The sequence below is a fragment of the Saccostrea echinata genome, unplaced genomic scaffold, assembly GCF_033153115.1.
Source record: "Saccostrea echinata isolate AGI-Se365-2 ecotype Australia unplaced genomic scaffold, CSIRO_AGI_Sech_v1 ptg000002l, whole genome shotgun sequence".
Lineage (NCBI taxonomy): Eukaryota > Metazoa > Mollusca > Bivalvia > Ostreida > Ostreidae > Saccostrea > Saccostrea echinata.
Window position 1 is genome coordinate 2,010,001 of NW_026889751.1, and position 21,409 is coordinate 2,031,409.

The 21,409-nt window shown below is 34.6% G+C and overlaps 1 protein-coding gene across 1 annotated transcript; it reads left to right on the forward strand.

Annotated features, from left to right (window-relative positions):
* The first annotated feature begins 1,960 nt into the window (after window positions 1-1,960).
* Window positions 1,961-21,154, forward strand: LOC133204976 (ATPase family AAA domain-containing protein 5-like). Its single transcript, XM_061340719.1, has 19 exons — window positions 1,961-2,024; window positions 2,483-2,653; window positions 4,653-5,552; window positions 5,727-6,973; window positions 7,072-7,147; window positions 9,332-9,522; window positions 10,448-10,587; window positions 10,733-11,085; window positions 11,407-11,551; window positions 14,097-14,255; window positions 14,443-14,634; window positions 15,057-15,217; window positions 15,366-15,498; window positions 16,310-16,581; window positions 16,930-17,091; window positions 17,316-17,840; window positions 18,100-18,731; window positions 18,913-19,071; window positions 20,709-21,154. The coding sequence occupies exons 1-19, from the start codon at window positions 1,989-1,991 to the stop codon at window positions 20,794-20,796; spliced, it is 5,742 nt and encodes a 1,913-aa protein (XP_061196703.1). The 5' UTR covers window positions 1,961-1,988; the 3' UTR covers window positions 20,797-21,154.
* Window positions 21,155-21,409: the final 255 nt, after the last annotated feature.

Consider the following 21,409-nt stretch of genomic DNA (forward strand, 5'->3'; position numbering starts at 1 on the left):
GGTTAAAGTTTTTGGAAGTTCATTTTAAAGTAAAGTGACTATAAGCCCCATGCTAATTAACTTTGCTTTGAAGATACATTTATTGATGCACAAACTACCAGAGTTGTTATGGATGAGGAGGGATTCAGCCTACATTTTCCAGATGAGTGACCATGTCAAAGTTTTTAGAGCAGGTCCATTATGAAGAAACTATATGGTCTACCTGAACCAAACTTGCATGGATGATGCATCAAGGGATGCACACTACCAGAGTTGCTTCAGATGACCATTTAAGGGAGCTAGCTATTTAAGCACCTAGCGGCTTATGTTAGCTACTATTATCAGGATTGTAGTTAGCACTGTGGGAAGTAAATTTCTTTTCAAGGGGAAAAATATGATTATGTCAAAAACCCATACAAGGTAATCATTCCTTACGGTGAAAAAGCCATAAGAAGTTTTAATATATTTAAGAGCCCTCTATACACTGCACACTAGAGAGTTCTGATTTTGTGGTATTTTTATGCAGATCGATAGAGTAATCCACCCTTTGATCCAAAAATAAAATAAATTGAAATGTATTACTTAATTTGTCATCAAATCAAGCATTCATAGCATTTTAATAGGACAAAATAAATAGATTGAACACATCTGCCCACTTAAGCAAACACTAGTGATTTCTTTTCATCAGTTATACTTCATGGGTTGTCTTTGAAAATTTTTCTTGCCCAATGCAAGGAATGTAATAAATAAGTTCAATATTTACATCTTTACACACTATAATTTTTTCAATGTCCAAAAAATCCTTTTCCTGTAGTATGTAGAGGGTCGTTAAATATAAATAAAAATGTGATGTGAGTATAGTGATTCAATATTGATTTTCATTACGAATAATTTTTTGTACGACTTATCATAATGCGAAAGGTGAAGGTCACAGCATTCATTTTCGATTCGCGCCAAGTTTGATGGCAAAAGCGGTAAGTAAATAATATGTTTAGAAAGAATCTGTGGTAAATGCAGATAACGATTACAGTTCTTCTGTTTTCATTTAGTAGAATCCACTTAAAGTATGTGATAAATCGATTAAAGAATGAAGTTGAAAAAAATACGATACTGTAATGCGGTTTCTTTCCTAAGAACCAAACAACGATGGTCATGGACTAACACAAGCTAATTGTATGAATGAACAGATTCATGTGAATTGATAAGAAATTGGGTCTTAGGCTGTAGATATGTAAGGAATCAAGCCTCGATACTGATACTTAACTACCCATATGTACAGTTCGTAAATGAATCTGTTGTTATTTTGATGTTTCGACTTTGGTCATTTCGGCCTTCCATTTTATAAATTGCTGCTATAATTCATTAGAAATCATTTTGGGGGGTTATATTTTTAATCAAAAATCAATGTTTAAAACTGAACTACATCAACAAGACAAGGTTGCAAATAACTTCTAAACCTTAGGGGCCCTGTGGGTCTCGAACTTTACAAGTTTTACTAGCCCATATTGATATTTTGTGGCCCACAATTTTCTGTCTAATTGGTAAAAACAATTCTCCATCTTTTCATATAAAAATTTCTGAAAAGTACATGTACTTTGCTGTCCATGAGTCTTTTGTTTTTCTCTGGATTTCAACATCTGACACTAATATGAAATTCCACGTTTAATGTTTTCGTTCATTTTGAGACCTCGTATAGAAATAATGATGAGGTTCAGGATTTAGAAAATGTTTTTAGGTAGGAAATTGTGAAAACAAAGGTGCCTTTTATAGAAGAAGCAAACCACTGTTGGTTTCTGGAAAAGTGCTCGCCATCATGCCCATGTGGTCAATAGCATACTCAACATTTGGTTGCTCACTGACAAAATTACTGGCATTTGCAAGTGGGCAGGTGGTTATTTGCAACCCTGAATGTGCTTAAATTTGTTTGAAGTGTGATAGTTTTAAGTTTTTTAAATGTTTAAATGTATCAGATCTTTTTTCTATTGCAGACCAAACACATCTAAGCTGTCATGACAGCCTATGAAGTGACAAGGGAACCAAATCAGGTAGATGGATAGTTAGCGGGATAGTAATATATTTTTTTTAACAAATTTTGGATTGTAGGTTTTCTTCATAAATATAAAATAAGACTGAGGATTTATGTAAAATTTGGATTTATAAGTAATAAAGTATTAGTTCACCAAGAAGAAGGCTCAAGTGAGCTTTTATAGAAGATGTTTGTCATTCATCTGTTAACATCTAACATTTTTGACTTCTTCAGAACTAGATATACTAACCAATTTCAACAAAACTTGCCTCAAACACCCTTGAATAGAGTTTGTTTGTTGAAATGAAAGTCTGTGCCCCTTTGCAATGGAAAGACATAAATTTATGGTAAAATATTGGGAAGGGTCAATTAAAAATTCCCATAAGCTTCCTGTAAATTTAGTGTAGATCCAAATTTATTAAAATATTTAACAACAACAACAACCCCATGAAGATCTAACTTCAATTTCCAATTTAGATCCTAAAGATGTCAGATGAAGTCAACACACCACAGAGGTCAATAATGGACTTCTTCAAAACTCCTCAGAAAGAGCAGGTGACATCAAAACCCAAAGATCTTCTCGGCTTCTTTTGTAGAAAAGACATCAGTAGTACAAAGAGAACTCCAGATTTAATCTGCAATGGAAAGGTTATATATATTCTCTCTCTCTCTCTCTTTAGAAATCTGCAAAACTTCTTTATCATTATGTGTGAATTACATACATACTGTATGGAATGGAGAAAAGTGGTTTCATGTAGTTTTGACCTAATCACTTCATGAAATTAAGAAATAAAGTTCGTGTTTTCATAGGTGTTGCAGGGTAATCTCTGAGGTCGAGAAACATTGTTTTGAAATTTAAAAGCCAAGGCAATAGCCTAGGCTTTTATATTTCAAACAACATTTTGAGACCCAAAATGTCCATGAAAACTCCAACTTTATTTCTATTCAACTAAGAGCTGTATTAAAAAAAAAAAAAAAAAAAAAAAAAAAAAAGCCTGATTATTTCCTCTATAGAGAAACGAATTAGGTCTTGTGTCGTTATGGCTGTTCCATATAACACCAAATGGTTAATGTGTTTGTCTACAAAATGATTGCAAGGGAATTCAAATGATTTTAGCTCTCTTTGGATTAAAAATATCCTTTAATTATGTTCCCCAAACGAAGTTTGGGAACATATTGTTTTTACTCTGTTTCTTCTTCTTCTTATTATTATTATTATTATTATTCTTTTTTTCTACTTTCTTCTCCGGTACTTTTTTGTCCGGGAGTGTTCTCATAGAACCACTCATCCGATTGACATGAAACCTTTTTAGGGTTAATAGGCATGTTGTGTAGGTGTTCGGAACGAAGGTCATTTTGCGCGCACATGCATGCACGTGCGCGCGCGTGCAATGAGTGAAATGACTGATATACTTCATGAAGCCGTAACTTTTATATTTCTTGACAAATTGCTTTGAAACTCAAAATATAAAGATATATTAGTAGTCTAGACAAGATAACACGGTCAAATTAGCGTGAACTCACGCGCATGCACGTGCACTCTTCTCTGATTGGCTGATACAAAAATCTCAATAATTTCCTTGTTTTTTGACAAAATACTTTGAAATTTAGAATATAAGTATATATTATAAGGTGCTACAACATGTTATATAGGAAATTTCTTGAAAACACGCGCATGCAGGTGTGCTGCAATCTGATTGGTTGAAACTTTCAATGTCCATAACTCCCTTGGTTTTCAACAAAACAAGATGAAATTTACGACATGGATAGGCACATAGAGCTCCTACATTATGATACTATCAAAATTGAATGCAAGGCCATGCATGTGCGTATGCTGAATTCTGATTGGCTAATACTTAAAGGGTTACATCTCTCTTATTTTTCAATGAAATTCTTTAATATTTAACACAAATGTATGTATTGTGACACACTATAAGAAAATTATTGTGAAAAATATAGAAAACATGTGCAAGCACATGCGCTGAAATTTGATTGGCTAATACCCATATGGCTATATCGGAGTAGTTTTCCAATGAAATACCTTTAAAAATAAAGTGTCCCTCTATATTACAAAAGTATTGTCTAATTTATTGAAGCTTGTAGGGAATGGGGCATCATAAGGGAATGGGGAGCCGTTTGGGGAACATCTGTAACGGTTCCCGTTACAATTAGCACTAGTTATTTATATAAATTTGTCTGTAGAATATATTAATTTTTATCATTAGATAATAACAAAATCAGTTGCTGACTTTTTTGTTTTATCGGTAAAAACCTTGTGCTTTATCAGTAAAATCACAGAGTGTAAATGTTGTAGGTCCGTGGATCAGCCCATAAAGCTATCTAAATAGACATTTATCAGCTGTGTAAGACAATACACAACATTAAGACTGCAGAAGACAAGACATTGATATGGTCTAAATAAGTAAATTGCAGTCTTAACGTCAAATACTCATTTCACCTACACGTTGGATATGTGTTTCTGATCTGATAATCTTTTTTGATGATGTTCATGATTTATTGGAGAATAATGGCCAGGGCATTTCTTTGATCTCAGCAATAATTGTAGTAGACTTATAAATGTTGGGTTTTATAATTAGTCCATTCATTAAAGCAAGATCTGTGAATCACAAATTGACTGGCATTGTAGAACATTCCTGAAACAAAAGAAAATGTATTGAACAAAGGAAAAGAGAAAAAAGATGAAAAAGCAAATCTTCCAAAGAAAAGAAAGAGATCAACTTCAAAAGATCAGGATGCTTCTGATGACAATGCTAATGACAAAACTTCAGGGAGGAAGAACAAGTTGAAAAGGAAGAAACAAGAGACAGTTAAAACAAAAGACAACAAGCAAACAACACCTAAAGGGGAAACAGTTAGTAGTGAAGTTAAATCTGTATGTAATGACACAGAGGAGTCAAAGACCAAAAGTGGAACAATTTTGTCCAGTGATAATAGGGTTTGTGCCGAAATCAATAAAGTGGAGGAAGTTATTGATAAAGATATATGTGGGTCTGATCAGAACAATGAAACAGACTCCGTACAGAGAGAACAAATGGTCATGATTGATAACAGTGAAGCTGAGGTACCCAAATATGTTGGAAGTACAACCTATAGAAGTCCTGATGTGGCACTAAATGGAATGAAAAAGGGTGAGTGTAGTCCAGGGAAGGAAAAGGAAGCCGGGGCTACATCAAATTTGGAATGGAACAAACGTATAGACGTAGAGAAGTGTAGAACCCCCAGAGACAAAGATAAAGAAAAGAGTGTTAAAAAGAAAAATAAATTAAAAAAGAAAAAGAAAGAAGCAGATTCGCAAGAGAGTGTGAAGAAAACTCTTAACTTGTCAGACATTTGTACCAACATGGCTGATGTCTCAATCCTCAGTGATGGAGGGCTGAACACAAGTCAAGTGAAGAGCAGTCAAGATGACATAAAAAATGACAGTACACAGGAGAGAGGTGAGAATGGCACCAGCATACCAACTGTAAACATTACAGAAGTGAGCTATGATGTATTCCTTGGCAAGGAAGACACTGAAGAGAACACTGTAAAGAGATCTCCCTGTGACAAGGTGGAAGAGTCTGCAAACATGGAGGAAGAGTCGGCAAACGTGGAGGAAGAGTCAGCAAATGTGGAGGAAGAGTCTGCAAACATGGAGGAAGAGTCGGCAAACGTGGAGGAAGAGTCAGCAAACATGGAGGAAAAGTCTGCAAACATGGAGGAAGAGAGTTATGAAGATTTCTTATCCAAACAACAGAAGGAAAATGGTGAAGACATTGGTGCAAACAAACAAGACAGTGATAAACCCACACATGCTGCTGAACCAGTTAAAAAGAAAAGAGGACGACCTAAGAAAACAGACAGTTTACATTCTACAAGTCATGGTACTGGAAAGAAAATATTTGTTGGTGATGATAGCAAAGACAGTAAATCTAAGGATGACATTCCCACAGAGGGTGTGCAGGAGGTGAGTTATCTGGACTATTTAAATACAATTGGGGAAGACAATTCAGAAAACAAAGGAATTGCAAAGAGAAGTATTTATGATATTCTTGGAAGAGGTGTTAAGACTATTATTTCCCAAGTAGAAGATGCTGGATCGACACTAAAACCAAGTGATGATGATGGAACAAACATTCCAATGCCAAAACAGTATCCGTCTATCACAAATTTTTTTTCTCAAGTCAGTAAAAATGAAAAATTTTACAAGTCAAAACCTAAACATGCTAAAGCTGATCATTTAACTATTAAGGCCATGATTCATGTACCAGAAAGTCAGAACAAAAGAGAAAGTGTGGAAAAAAGTGACAAAAAACTTGTGGTCAAAAAGAAACAGCTTGCAAAACACAGAAGTGAAGATTCAATACAAGTACTGAGTTCAGAGATAATTGTTATAGAAGATAAAGAAATGGATGTTGATTATGATAGGAATAAGAAAAATATGAAACAAGAGAAGGAAGAGAAAAAAGAATTGGAAGATAAAGAAGACATCATAGAAATATCAGAAGAAACCGAAGCAAGGGAAAAGAAAAACTCATTTTTGCATAGTGTTGATGCACCAGAAAAGTCTGTCAAACAGAAAACTTCGCAAGCTACACTTAGTTTTGCAAAGGGAAATCTGAAAATGAATAAAGCAGTAAAGGAAGCTTTGGAAAAAAATCCAGAAAAGACAATATGTGAAAGTACACCAGAGCCAGAAAAAAGAAAAAGGGGTCGACCCAAGAAAACTTGTGAGAAAGAAAATGTCAAGACAAAGCAGCATAACTTGAGTGAGACAAGTCACAACTCAAGCCAATCAAGTCAGAACTCAAGTCAAGTGTTTGAAGATAAATCTGAAGAAGAAAATGTGAAGGAGGAAAGAGCCAGTCAAAGTCTAGCTGAGAGAAGAAAATCAATCCGACTAAAATACAAGGTCAAACTTTTACAAAATTCTGACGCTGGCTCTCCTATCAGGATGAAATTTATGAGGTACAGTATTGTTATTTTACAGTTTATGGATTAATTGTATGCTAAAGCATATCATTTAACCATACATCTTCATTAAAAACAATTTTTCTTCTTTGCAGGTGTGCAAAGAGTAGTAGTGGAAGTAGCCAGGATGAAACATTCACTCCAAAGTCTAAGGAAAAGGGCAAAAATAAGGTATGATTCCTGGTACCAGGTCATTGTAACATGTTAAGGGTGCAACCACAGGGGCAAGCGCAGTTGTGTATAATTTATTACTGGATACCTATCCACTTCGAACTTCGATCCCTTCTCATCAAATCACCAGGAGACATTTGGAAGGTCTAGACTGTGACTTCACTTGACGCCATGTTGGTTAAATATTTCTTTAAATGAAGTCTGAAAAATGTATATATTTAACAAAGAGCGACAAATCTATTATCTCTCTGCAATTTTCATAAAAACAAGGTAAGTTGCCATTTTTATGAACTTTTCTTTTGTCAATGCGAAAACATGAGTCAAAGAGCAGTACCACAGTTATGGAAAAAACAGCCTAATGGCAGAGCACTTTGGATTACTGCAGAAAAAATTCATATGGATCAATGTACAGCAGCCCTAATTTTCTCTTCGCCCAGTTATTGCTTTAAGAATTTGAAGTGCAAGTGGTGCTTTGAGCCGATCTCTGCTCTTACTATTATCTTTAATACATGTACCAGGGGTAGGGCTGGGATGATTCAGGGTTCAATCGATTGGGTTCGGTTTCGGTTCAGAATGATACGGTTCGGTTTTTTTCGATTCGGTTCAATTTAACCTTAAACAGTCTAAATATTTCTCATCATTAATGAAAAATAATAACCTCTGCTTTATAAACTGATTAAACTCCTTTACTTTAGTCTTCACAAAAACTTTTTTGAGACACTAACAAGTGGGGCTAGTGGATTTGACATTTTTACTAGCTAAAGTAAAATTCTACTAGCCATGAAACAATAAAATTTGAAACTTTTGTTGTATTATTTTATTCCATTTACATTTCATAATGGATTACTATTCTTTTCATTTTTCTTCTGCTTATTTTCTCTATTTGCATTTTTTTCTGAGTCATTCATAAATAAATAATCAGAGAAATTATTTAATGCTGAATTTCTGATTTTCATAGACTGAACAATCATGCTTTGGATACCCAGGGTTAGAAACTCCCTAAATTTACAACTCGCAAATAATTGCGAGTACCAAGAAAGTGAACTCGCAATTTTATAAGACTACTCGCAATTTTTATATAAAGTTAAATTTACATAAATTAGATACATGTAACTTAAGGAAAAAGTAACTACTGTACAATACACAAAATACAGCTAGAGGGTGACTTTTATTTAAATTACTGATTTAAATCAAAAGAATTGTGTTCTGTCATATTATATAATTTTGCTACAGTTTCAATGCAAAAAAAAATCAACTCGCAAGTTTTTGCGAGTTACCTAATTTTTAACTCGCAATTTGGGAATTCTAACTCGCGTTTTGCGAGTTGTATATAGTGAATTTTGAACCCTGATACCTTCTAACATGATAATATACATTTTTTTCTGATCATTGGACTTAATTCCTCTTCCAAAATGAAGTAAAAGCTAGTGATTATTTTTTTTAATTCAAATTATCAAATACAGTGTTAATATATTTTTAATTACCCTTGTAAATATTTACTCTTCAGTTAACCAGTTGAGTAATAAGTTGGAAATAATTTAATCAACTAATGTATTTTCCATAAAATGGGGATGGAGGAAATTGGATTAGTAAAAAAAAAAAAAAGACGATCTTTTTCATGGTCTTTAGAAATAAATAATGTATAAGTGCTAAAAGAATTAGATAGATGAGATTTATGAACAAGAGAACCACACTTCTTTGATTTTTTCCATTGATTTGGGATTTAAAAGCACAACTTGGAAAATACCTGCTACTTTTTCACTAGCCCGTCGGGCTATTTACTAGCCTATACCAATTTAAACTAACCTCAATTGTAAAAGGAAAAGGAGTTTGTAGAATAAAAAAAAACTAATCACAGACTTCAAACTGGCACAGTCATTATAAAAAGTATTAAAATGATGAAAACAAACACCTTCGATATCCAATTGGCGGCCATTTTTGTTTATACGTGTTAAGTAAATTTTGAACCGAACCGAATTCCAGAATTCTGGATCGGTGCACCGAATCAAACAGTATGAACCGCGGTGCACCGAAATTTTCAGTGCACCGCACAGCCCTAACCAGGGGTAGCTTTTTTGATACCCATTTACTTACATATATCTATCTATAAGAAATACATTTAGATTAATTATTATTTGCTTGTTTGGTTTTTTGTGGAGTTTTTGTTTTGTTTTTTTTAAATAGAAAATGCAGAGTAAAGCTCAGAAATTGTTAGCAAAGGCCAAGAAAGTGAAGGGTAACCAGAAAAATCTCCAAGCTGATTGCAAAGGCAAAACCAGGAAAGTCAAAAAGACGGAAACCCCTGACAAAATAATCAGTGAGGCCAAGTCTGATTCTGAGGATAAAGAATCGGGAGGACGAAGGAGAAGCTCAAGGTAAAATGTTAGGGGTTATGTCAATTTTAACCAATAAAAATGAATGTGTTTTGAATATGAATTGAGGTTAACAAATTGTAAGCATCATAAATTATGATTGAAAAACAACATTCCTATGAGCATATAATGACATTTCTATATTTTGGAAAAGAATATTGAATGTTCTTTTTATGAAAAATGTTTTAATTGTAACTGAAAGGTGGAAAAACTACTTTGATTAAAAAAAAAATGTTCTCTGGATTGTATACAAATGGATGCAATAGTTCCCTTACTTTTGCAGAAATTATCACTTGTGGAGCTCTATTCCATTATCGCTCCCAGAATATGAATTAAACTTTCATATACATTGAATGTAAAAGACACTAATTCCAGACTGTAACATTTTACCAAGGTTGCAAATAACCACTCATCCACTTGCAAATGCTAGTAATTTTGTCTTGAGGACAACCTTTTGAGGATCTTATAGCTAACATGGCATGTAAATATTTTAATGGAACTTTGTGGGAACTGGACTGGGGTTTGATTCTACAATAAAATGCCTATTTTCTATATTTCCTACCTACAAAACATTTTCTAGACCCTAAATATGTCATTGTGAAGACTATGTGAAGTCTCAAAGTAAATTAAAACATAGAATTTTATACATGGGTTGTTGAAATCCACATGAAAATGAAATATTGTGAAAGTATACTTCTCAGAGATAATAATGAAGATTGATTAAGAATTTTCTTTTATCAAGTAGACAGAAAATGAAGCAAGTAAAACTAGTAAAGTTTGGGGCCCAACATGGCCCCTAAAGTTTTAATTGTTATTTGCAATCCATTGTCACATGGCAATTAGGGGCAAATGTAATATAAAATATGAAATTTTAATTTTAAACATAACACAGAGAGTAAAAGATAATTTTCTATACAAATATTTCCAGATTGTCAGACAGACAGAAGAGTCTAAAGGAGATTGAGATTGTAGAACTGGATGATGAAGATGAAGACACAAATGATTCTTGTTACACACCTAAGAAGAAATCAGGGGCTCAGAAGCAGACACCAGCTAAAAAATCCAAAGGCACATCTTTATTATTGCATGCTTGTCTCCCTCTTTGACAAAGGGAGACATAATATCTTCCTCTGAACTTTCTTTTTGTTCATCTCATACAAACATCTCCAGGCCATAATTTTTCATCTAACATGTTTAAAATCTGTTTCAGAAGTGAAGAATATAGCATCAATATTCTTAAAGAAAAAGCCTAAGGCTGCAGCAGATAGCCCTGTGAAGAGAATTATAGATCCTGAGGCAGAGAAGTTAAAGAGAGCCTTCTTAATGAGTGGGATTCCAGCAGAGTTAAAACAAAGTATTACAGCAGCAGCAGTAGCGACCGTGGCTAATTATCCTCCTTTTCCTCGAGACAATCACATCCAGCAGAAATCCGAGTCTAGGATGTGGAGCATGGTGGAGGTGATTCTTAGGACTGTGACTCAAGCTGATTTTTGTACAAAGATATCACAGCCATGGTGTCTGGGTATCACAGACAGACAGCAAGGGACACAAACTCTGAAATTTGAGGTACGTGTTTATAAGTGTAAATAATCCATAATGCTACTACTTCAAATTTTTCATTAAATATGTTCTGTAAATGACTTTATTTGCAAAAGCTTTATTTTCACTTAATAATGCAAGACTGTCTCTGTGTGAAAATTTCATTCTTGTGTATATTTCTTTAGGTAAAGGTTATATACTACAATAGTCGGAAGTTTTGAAAATTTTGTCTTGCTTATAAATACCAAACACCCATCTTGCAAAAAAAGGTGTAGGGAATGCTTGGTGATGTTCAGTATTATTCTCAGACTGTAGCCTCAATAGGATAATTCTGCATTCTATTTTAAGAAACCTGTGATGTGTGAGAAATTTAAAGATGATACCCTCAGCTGTTTACTGAAGGAGGTCAGCCAGGTCTGTACGTCATTTCCCACACAGAAAATGTACAGCATTCTAAAGGAAAAGCAGGAGGACGAAATCATTGAGGAAATAGGTGAATGTACATTATTTACCAGCATACCACAAATCTTAGTATTAAGATATAAAGAATCTGAAGTAACTTTACTGTATACTGGTTTATTTTCACCTCACGTTATATAGGCCTTATCAACAAAACAATTTTGCATCAGTTTAAAATCACCAAAACAGACTGAAAACAAGGCCAAATGGGAAGAAAATGGGGGCAAAAGTTTCCCTGTATACAGTATACAAGTTTTGTGTGTATGCTCTCTCCCTCTCCTTGGTGAAGTGGATACATAGTTTTTGCCACATTGTCCATCAGTGTGTGTGAAACAAGGACATGTTTTAAGACCATTGTCACGGAGTATAGAGAATGTCTTTGCAACTTCAGTTTATTTGAATTTAGAATTTGCCAATTGTTAATGCAAGACATTCTAACCAATTAACTAGTTAATCATATCAAAATACAAGCTCTATTTTTATACATGAGAAGACTGAAAAATGTTGGTAAAATTCTGCTCATGTTGATCAGAACAGTAAACATTTCAATAGGAAATAAAAAATTGAGAAAAATGTCTGAGATATCAGAGATCATATTAACAATTTTTCCGAGCTGAAAGCTCAAGTGAGCTTTTCTGATCATATTTTGTCTGGCGTCTATCTGTAAACTTTTCATATTTTCGACTTCTTCTCTAGAACTACTGTGCCAATTTCAACCAAACTTGCTGCAAAGCGTCCCTTGGTGAAGCAAATTCTGTTTTCTTCAAACGTTGGTCAGTGCCCTATTTCAAGGGGAGGTAATTAAGATTAAGTGAAAAATTAATGGCATCTTTCGAAAATATTCTTCTGAAGAACCACTGGGACAGAAAAGTTGAAACAGAGTTGAAACAAAGTTTTATGTAGGAGTATATAGGAAAATTTTTTAAAGATCTTCTTCTCAAGAAAAGCAAAGCCATGAAGGGTCATATTTTTATGGAAGCATCCTCAGTAGTGTAGATTCATGTTTGTTCAAATCATGACCCCTGGGGTAGGGTGGGGCCATTGAAGTTTACATAGGAATATTTTAGAAAAAATCTTTAAAAAATCTTCTCAAGAAAAGCAAAGCCATGCTTGGTTATTAACTATTCGGAAGCATCACAAGGTAGTGTAGATTCATGTTTGTTCAAATTATGAAACCCTGGGGAAAGGGTGGGGCCACAATTGATGACCAAAGTTATACATAGGAATACAAAGGAAATTCTTTTAAAAATCATCTCAAGAACAGCAAAGCCATGATTGGTAATACATGTATATTGAAGCATCCTCATATAGTGTAGATTCAGATTTGATCAAATCATGACCCTCAGGGGTAGGGTGTGACCACAATGAAAGTTCAAACTTGTAGAAAATTTAGCAGTTAGTCAAAGAAATATGTAAGCATCCTTAGTTAGTGTAGATTTAATTTTGTTCAAATCATAACCCCCCCCCCCCTTTTTAGGGGTAGGTCAGGACCACTTATGCAACTTTTTAATAGTAAATACTGAACTGATTTTTGCTTTTTTCCTAGCCAAAGTGCTCAGGTTCCAATGCCACCTCCTAAATGGCATTGAAATATACAATGGCTTATTTTTAAAACAGACTTATTTTCAAGTAAATTTCAGTGCAAGAAATAGGTGGCTTATTTTCAAAAACCAGCTTTATAATACTAAATCTGGTTAATTTTCAAGATTTTCTGGTAGGTGAAAACATTAACATATCAACATTTAGAGGTTTTTCAAAATTGAATTTTAAGAACCCTCTATATACTGCATACTAGAGAGTTCTGAATTTGTGGTATTTTTATGCAGATAGAGTGATCTGCCCTTTGATCAAGAATAAATTAAATTGAAATGCAAAGTTTATTACTTAATTTGGGATCAAATCAAGCATTCATAACACTTTAATAGGCCAAAATGAATAGAACACTTCATGTGCAGGTATTTTGCCCACTCAAGTAAACAACAGTGATTTATGCTCATCAGTACTTCATTGTCTTTGAACATTTTTCCTGGGGGTAAATGCAAGGCACCCTATGCTGAAAATGTGATAGATAAGCTCAATGCTTACACCTTTACACACTATAATTTTCTCAATGTCCAAAAAATATTTTCCTCTAGTGTATAGAGGGTCCTTAAGGAAATTGAGTTCAAATTTACACATATTTAACATTTTTTTGGACTAACAGATAACAGATTTTCCAACCAGTTACCTTTGATCCAACAGAGTAACCATTTAACCTGTTACAAATTTCCATCCCTATTTTTATCCAAATTTAAGCATGATAATGAGCAATTCAGAGTTGTCCCTAAGACCCAGGGGCCGGGGAATTTCACTGGCTATAATGACGTAATCCCCCGGTTACTCTGTAATCCCGTCTTAACCCCCTGTTAGGAGAGGAACCCCAAACCCCCTCCTATTATTTTTAATGTCCCTTGCTATTTCAATTCTTAGGGACAACCCTGCAATTTTGTGAGCTTGACTGAATTGTTGATTTAATGTAGCAATTTGTATGAGCTAGACTAAATTTGTTGATTTTCTAAAACTTGTTACATCTGTTACAGAAGAGAAGTCCAAAGAGAAGGAAAAGAAGGGGAAGCCAGAAAAAGAAAAACCCAGGAGAAGTTTGAGGAGAAGGAAAGAGGTGATAGAAATTATTGATGTTGGAGGCAGCCCTGAATCTAAGGCAGACCAAGACAAGATGGAGGACAAACAGGAGAACGGTTAGAGTCACTTGATTATTTCATATCTTGTTTTCAGAGTCCTTTCAGGTATTTGTTTGGAAAATTTCTTTGTTTCATCAAATCAGAGATCTGTCAGACCAGCCAGATTGATTAACTTCAAATCCCGGCCAAAAGGATTGAATATGCCTCTTATTGCCATCTTTGTAAATCATTTCTGTTGTTTTAGTTGCCCCCACCCTGTCTTGGCCTGAGAAGTACCAGCCTTTTCACTCGTCTGAGATTATTGGTAACACAGCTATCATCAAGAAGCTGAAATCTTGGCTTCTAGAGTGGAAACAGTGTCTGGACAAAGAGGCTAAGAAAGCCAAACTGTTAATGATGAAAGAGAAAAAGAAGAACAAAACACTGAATGAGGAAGGTAAGGTCACAGGTTTTTTTTATTTCTAAGAATACAGATCTTTTCTTCCATAAGAAGCAGATCATGCAGTTTTGTGAATTGAAAAGCAATAATCAGATATAAAGCAATAACTTTGCCTTGAAAAATTTAAAATGCATTTTATTTTCATTTTGGCCTGTTTTGCATTTTTTTTTTCTGATTCTCCTGAAATTAGGGTTGGCGGATCTAAGAAATAAAAAAAAAAACAACTGTGGCCTTAAATGTTAGGAATTATAATAATCAGGCAAATGGTTTCATCTTATGACATAGTTCTTTGATTCTTCCATCAACTGTAAATGCATATTAATTATTTTACATCTGCCTCTAAATGAATTTTGAGGATTAAAGTTGGAGGCCCATTTCTTTATGGGACAGTGTTTCAATCCTCTAAAATGATGTTTCAGAGGAGGAAGAGGAGTGGTGGACAGATGATGCCAGTGACTTTGATATGGACAGTGACTCTGATGAGGAGGAGAGACTCTGTAATACTGCAATGCTGACCGGTCCCCTAGGAGTGGGCAAAACGGCCACTGTCTACGCATTAGCACAGGAACTTGGTTTTAAGGTTGGTATCCAACCAGAAAAGAATCATTTAAAGTTCAATTGTATTTCCAGTTACGTTTAATTATAAAGTGTTCCCTTCTTGCATATATGTAGAACTGAATGAGATGCATGAAAAATCTCTTAATGAAAAGTCTGCTGTAATTGATTAGGTTTTTGAGGTGAATGCATCATCCAGCAGAAATGGCAAGAGAATTCTGGCTCAGCTACAGGAAGCCACACAATCACAGCAGGTCTCCAAGCACCAGTTCAGTGGAACCGGCACACCCAAAAAACTGAAAAATCGTAAGTGTAGCCATTATAGTACACCAACAAACTATTTGGATTTTGATTTTGTGGCATTGGAGACTATTACAGAATGTTTATACTCTTAAATGTTAAGTAACTTTGTAAATGAAGTGGGGCATAGATGCTATAAGGAACAAAACATCATATTCATCCTTATATATTATGCTCTGTCTATGATCTGTCTATCATCTGAGTTGTACAGCTTGAATAAACTTTACTGAAGTTTCAGCAGTGTAGAGATTATCACTACTAAAAAAAACCCAGGTTATTTTTTATTAATAAAGTAATGTTCTAAATTCACCAGTTCAACCGAACATAAATTATATATAAAATAAAACTCAAAACACTTTTATATAGGATGAGCTCGCATGCGCGAGTGCAACAGACTTTAATGAAGTGAGTACAGTAGACAAAGCAGTTTCAGTTTGACCTCTTATCCATATCATTCTACAAAAGAAAAAGACTCAAATAAATCATCAACATCAAAACGAACAAAAACGTACGAAATATCGATACTGGAAGGGGTGGGGTGGGGGATTAGTCTGTTGCAATGTAGCAGCGAACTTCCAATGACTTATAACACCCGAAAATCTACCTTTTACGTGACTGAATCATGCGTAGCACGGATTCAACCTATTCACCATAGACAAAATGAAAAACCAATCGATCTCCTTTACCGATAGATCTATTCTGCATACGTAACAAACACACGTGTTTTCCCATAACTTTTATAAATATATTTGTTCTTGCTTATTATGGTATACATTTGGTACATGTTCATGAATTTTCTGATTTTCCATTTTACCAGCGCCAAATGTGGTTTCATCTACTAAACAAAAACCCACAGTGTTCACCAATTTGTTCAAGAAAGCAGCAACACCAAACTCTGTCACTCCCACTGAGGAAAAAAGCAAACCAGGCAGGAAGAAACGGAAAAGAGACGAAGACACTGACAAGGACTACAAGGCAGAGAAAGAACAGAAGAGAAGGAAGAAAGGGGAAGACACCACGAAGATAGTTCCACAGGAAAAGAAAAAAAGTCTTAATCTTTCCTGTACATCACTTATCCTGTTTGATGAGGTTATTTTGTATACAAGTAGCATTTAATGTTAAATTTATTCTGCAGAATACAAATAAACTTTTTATTTTATCAATTGTTAACAAAACTTTCAAATTTGAGTAGAATATGTTGGCTTAACTTCTTAACTTTTAATTCAGCATTTCAGGAGAAATGAAGTTTTAAAAAATGATCAATATTATGAGATACCTGTATGACTACACGTGTTTATCTATCAGAAGCTAATTACTTCTTAAAGCATATTTGATATCTGTAGTAATATAAAGTCATAAGTGAGGCATAGTCATTGAAAAATGATCTTGCTAATTTCCAACCAGCAAGTGTTTGAGTGTTAAAATTTCATATTGAAGGTTGACTTGGTGTTTGAAGCTTTTGACAAGGGCTTTTGGGCAGCAGTGAAGAATTTCATGGACACCACAAAAATTCCCATCATTCTGACCAGCAATGATGTCTCCTTACCACAGAAGTTTGAAGGCAGATTTGAACATTACAAGTTCAAAGTACCCCCAGTAGTAAGATCTAAGAACATTTTCTTTCAACCTCATTATTCTTTCCGGATATGAACCATACAAGTATGTTTGAAATACAACTTGTCAGCCCAACATACATGTAACATTTTTTATGCACTTTTAAAAATTCCAGTGCACATACGTGTGTACTATTTAAATATAAATTTTGTGCTGATTAGACAGACTGGTGAGTCAGTTTTGCAGGGATTGTCTCATTATTTCCTTAGGTTCCTACCTCTTGCTACTTGAGACTGGTGGCTTTGGCGGAGAATGTTAGGATGGACTGGGACGAAATTGTCAATCTTGTTTCCATTTTCAATTCTGACATTCGTCGGGTGTTACTGACCTTGCAGTTTTGGCTTAATTCTGGAGGAGGTCGTAAGGTCAAGAGGTCAATCAAAGAAAAAGAACCTGAAACACCTCAGCAGGGTCTTCCACGTGTGCCAGTTATTGATGAAAATTCCTGTTCCCAGGATGCATTTGTAGGGTTCAGAAGTGGAACAGGAACTGATTTGAACCTACTGGGTAATGATGAGGATGATGACTTTGTGTCCATTAAACCAGTAGCATGTAAAAGGAAGCAGGTAATCTGTGATGATGAGGGGTCTAATCTCACTCCACCTGTACATGATAAAGTCCTGATGGATGCTCAGAAATGTCCTGCCATGAATGTGTCCTGTCTAGAGAGTATGCTGGGACTTCCTATAAAAAATGAAATGGGCATTCTTGGATTTCTTACCAAAACTCTTAAGGTATTTATTTAGATAGCTCTGTAATTACTGAGTAATTCTGAATTGAAAATCATAAAATATTTAAATATTTTGTTATTGCTATGATCAGTTCATAGCAATTCATTGTGATTCAATTCAATTCATTGTGAATATTCATTTATTTTGAATAGTTATAACTAATCGAGAAAGTAAGAATCAAGGTAAAACAGTTAAATAAACTGAATTCATTGTAATGATTCAAGTGAGAGACTCGTAATGCACATCTACATGTATGTAATAGGAAGGTGACAGCAGGAGTGAAGAGCTGGCCATCCAAGCCTGTCAACAGTACCTGAAGTTAAAAGTGGATCTGCTGTACGGCCACCACCTAGACATGTTACCTCTACACAAAGTCACGGTGGATAACCTGGGACCTATAAAACAAGCTTCCTCTCCCCTCAAAACCAAAAGAAGGAGAATCAAAATCATCTCGGATCTTTACGACAGTGAGGGGTCAGACAGCGAATCTACAAATGTCACAGAGATTAGTCCCATTGTTGAAAAGTCGCATAAACAAAGCGAGACAAACTCAAAGGAGCTCATAGGGTCTTTGAGTGAGATGGCTCATTTCTATGACAGTTTATCATTTATGGACATGCTGCGGTATCAGGAAGAGAGGATCATGGGTAATCAGAACAGTGGGTGTGGAGTGACTGAGGAACCGCGGCTACATGAACATTCAGAGTTCTGGATGGAGGACCATACTAGTGCAGTATGCTCCACTATTGAGTGGAAATGTTTTAGTAAGCTCCATCGTAAACTGAACGAAATAACCGTAAGTCTTCCAGACAAAGAAGATGAGAGATTTAAAATTCCTGTTCTTAATGGTAGAAGTTCTACTCTGACTCATGGATTAGCTAGTCCAGATAACAGGTAACCCACATCTCATCATTTTACTGGCTTGCATGCTGGTATCAGATTGATGAACAAATAACATGAAAATATGATGGAAATAAGAGAACAGTATGTTTCATGTAAATTCATTTAAAATTTCTGCTTTTACAATGCAATTATGATTAATTTTGATTACATCATTTATTTTCCTTTCTTGCAGATCTCAGAGCTCAGTTAAAAAAGCATATGAAAATGTATTGTCTAGTCTGCCTTTATCAGTAACTGGCCAGAAATCTGTTGTCATGTCAGATTATCTCCCCTACCTAAGATCCATAACCAGGGATGAACAGATAAGACAGGCAGCTAAAATCAAAAGAAGGTCTGTTTTTATGAGAAATTGTTACACTAAGACTCCAGTACATTGGGATATGGACAAAAAAATAAACTTTTGTGTACTCCCCCCCCCCCCCCCCCCCGCCTCAATTTTATCAACCTGTATGTAGATAACTGTATTGCTCAAACGACCTTTTGTTATCTGCGTAGGGTGTCATCAACATAACCTTTTAATCTGTTCAAGTTCTTTTCTGATATTGCTGAACCAATCTGAATCAATTTTGAATTATTCATGTACTTGTAGAATATATAGGTAAAGGAGAAAAAAATAGGATGAATTTTTATAGTCCCCATCCCCTATGGGTCTGAGGGGTGGGGCCAAAATCCTAAAAATTAATGAAATCTAAAAGATTTTCACTTCTCCTGAACACCAAGCAGGCAAACTGTTTGCATGACCATAATATGCTTTTCAGGGTTTAAGCCTTTAGGTGAAACTAAGTTGATGGATTTACATGTATCAAATTTTCCTGTTGACATCAGAGAAACTATTACCCTCTACCAGATCAAAGGCTGTGGGTTCAGGCACTAGGGCATATGTTGCGGTTTAGCTAATTATATACTCAAATAATTTTTGCTTAGAACATATAGCACACAACTACTTGCATGAGTCTGTCTAATCTGTCTAATCAAAATGTTAAATAGGGGGTGCACAATTTTAATTGGTATAGGAGGAGTTGTAGATAAGAGATGAGTACCCACAATGTTTAATAAAGAATGGCAAAGTCCATATTTGATGGGGATCCCAATGTATCTTTTTGATGTAAACATAAAATAGGAGGTGCAAAAAGGCACTGTGTAATAAAGATTCTGTGAAAATTTTATTAAGTTGCTTTCAGTGATGTTATAGGAGTTGCAAATAAAAGATTGGTACCCCCAATATTAAAGAATGGCAGTGTCCATGTTTTGATGTTGATGTTTGGGAAAATTCCAAATATGCCTCTGATCAAAACATAGAATAGGAGATGCACAGTGGCACTATATGAAAGTTTCATAAAATTGCATTCAGTGGTGTAAGAGGAGTTGCAGATAACATGGATATAGGATGGTTATCCTCAAGTGTTACGAGAGGGACAGACAAACCCTCACTATATATCCTGCACTTTTCAAATGGAATTGGGGGGGGGCATAATAATGGTTTGCAGCAAGAAATATTTGAAAGTAAAAGAAGGTCAGGAAACTTGCCGTCATTTCTCATGCGTTATTCTTGAATAATAAAGTCTGTTTGCCATGTTTTTCATCACCCACATTTTGTGGGTGAAAAACAGATACACATGTACCGGTAACTAAAAACTGAGAAAACTTAAAAGATGCTTATGCTTATGACAGGTTGTGTTTGTCCTAAAGGTCTGCCATAGTACATGTAATGACCATTAAGTCATTTATACAAGGTCAAAGTCATTCAAAGGAAAATTTGCAACAAAGCAGTGTACAGTTGTATATAGAATTCTTGGGAGATTGGAATTTTACATGACACTTGTGAGACCATCTGGTATCACGGATTATCAACTGCTTGTTTGTTTACATTACACCATCACAAAATTTTAATAGTATACATGTTTTTAAAGAAGAAAATATTTTATCTTTTACTGCCAAGTTCTAAATGTCAGAGATTGTTTGTTGCAGGTTCCACCATTATTTTGATCAGATAGGACTTCCTCTAAAGGACCAGACCCTGGAAGTTTTAAGATTGTCTCTTCCTTTGAATAGCTGATTGATGTACTGTGATTTTAAAATTTCTGTATATTTTATTATATTCTTCTATGTGTGCAAGTAAGTGTATTTCCTATTTGCAAATTCTTAATACATTTCAGATGCAATACTGTATGAATTACGGGTGACAAAAACTTTGAAATAGTGAATGTCAATCCTAATGGACTTTAGTTAGAATGTAATATTTTATTTAAGTGTAATTGTCAGGATGGGGAACTTAAAAATGATTTAAGTAATGAGTCTGGAGTGGTTTCTAAATATTGTGTAATATCCTTTTATGTAGAAATAACTTAATATGTAGATAAATTATTAAATTATGTATAAAAAAAAGATTCATACTGTACTACAAGTATTATAGATATGAAGCATGTCTGCAATGAAATGTTTTATCAAAACATTAAAATGATAATGTAAAAGAATGAGGAAGTGTGGTTTTTTTTTTTTTTTTTTGAGCAAAGATTAGTCATTCACTCACTTAAGCCTTTGCAGGAATGTTAAGGAAACACTCAGCTACTGTAGATTCTTTATTTTACGCAAGTACTTAATATCGCAAAATGGCTCCGAGACGTCAAATGGCGAGAACAATAATTTGTGAGTGGATGGTTGATCAAGAG

Coding starts and splice junctions, on each gene's coding strand:
- LOC133204976 (XM_061340719.1), top strand. CDS start 1,989: ATGACAGCCTATGAAGTGACAAGGGAACCAAATCAG. Junction 5,553..5,726: donor AAGACACTGAAGAGAACACT/GTAAAGAGATCT, acceptor GCAAACATGGAG/GAAGAGAGTTATGAAGATTT. Junction 17,092..17,315: donor AGTTCAAAGTACCCCCAGTA/GTAAGATCTAAG, acceptor TTATTTCCTTAG/GTTCCTACCTCTTGCTACTT.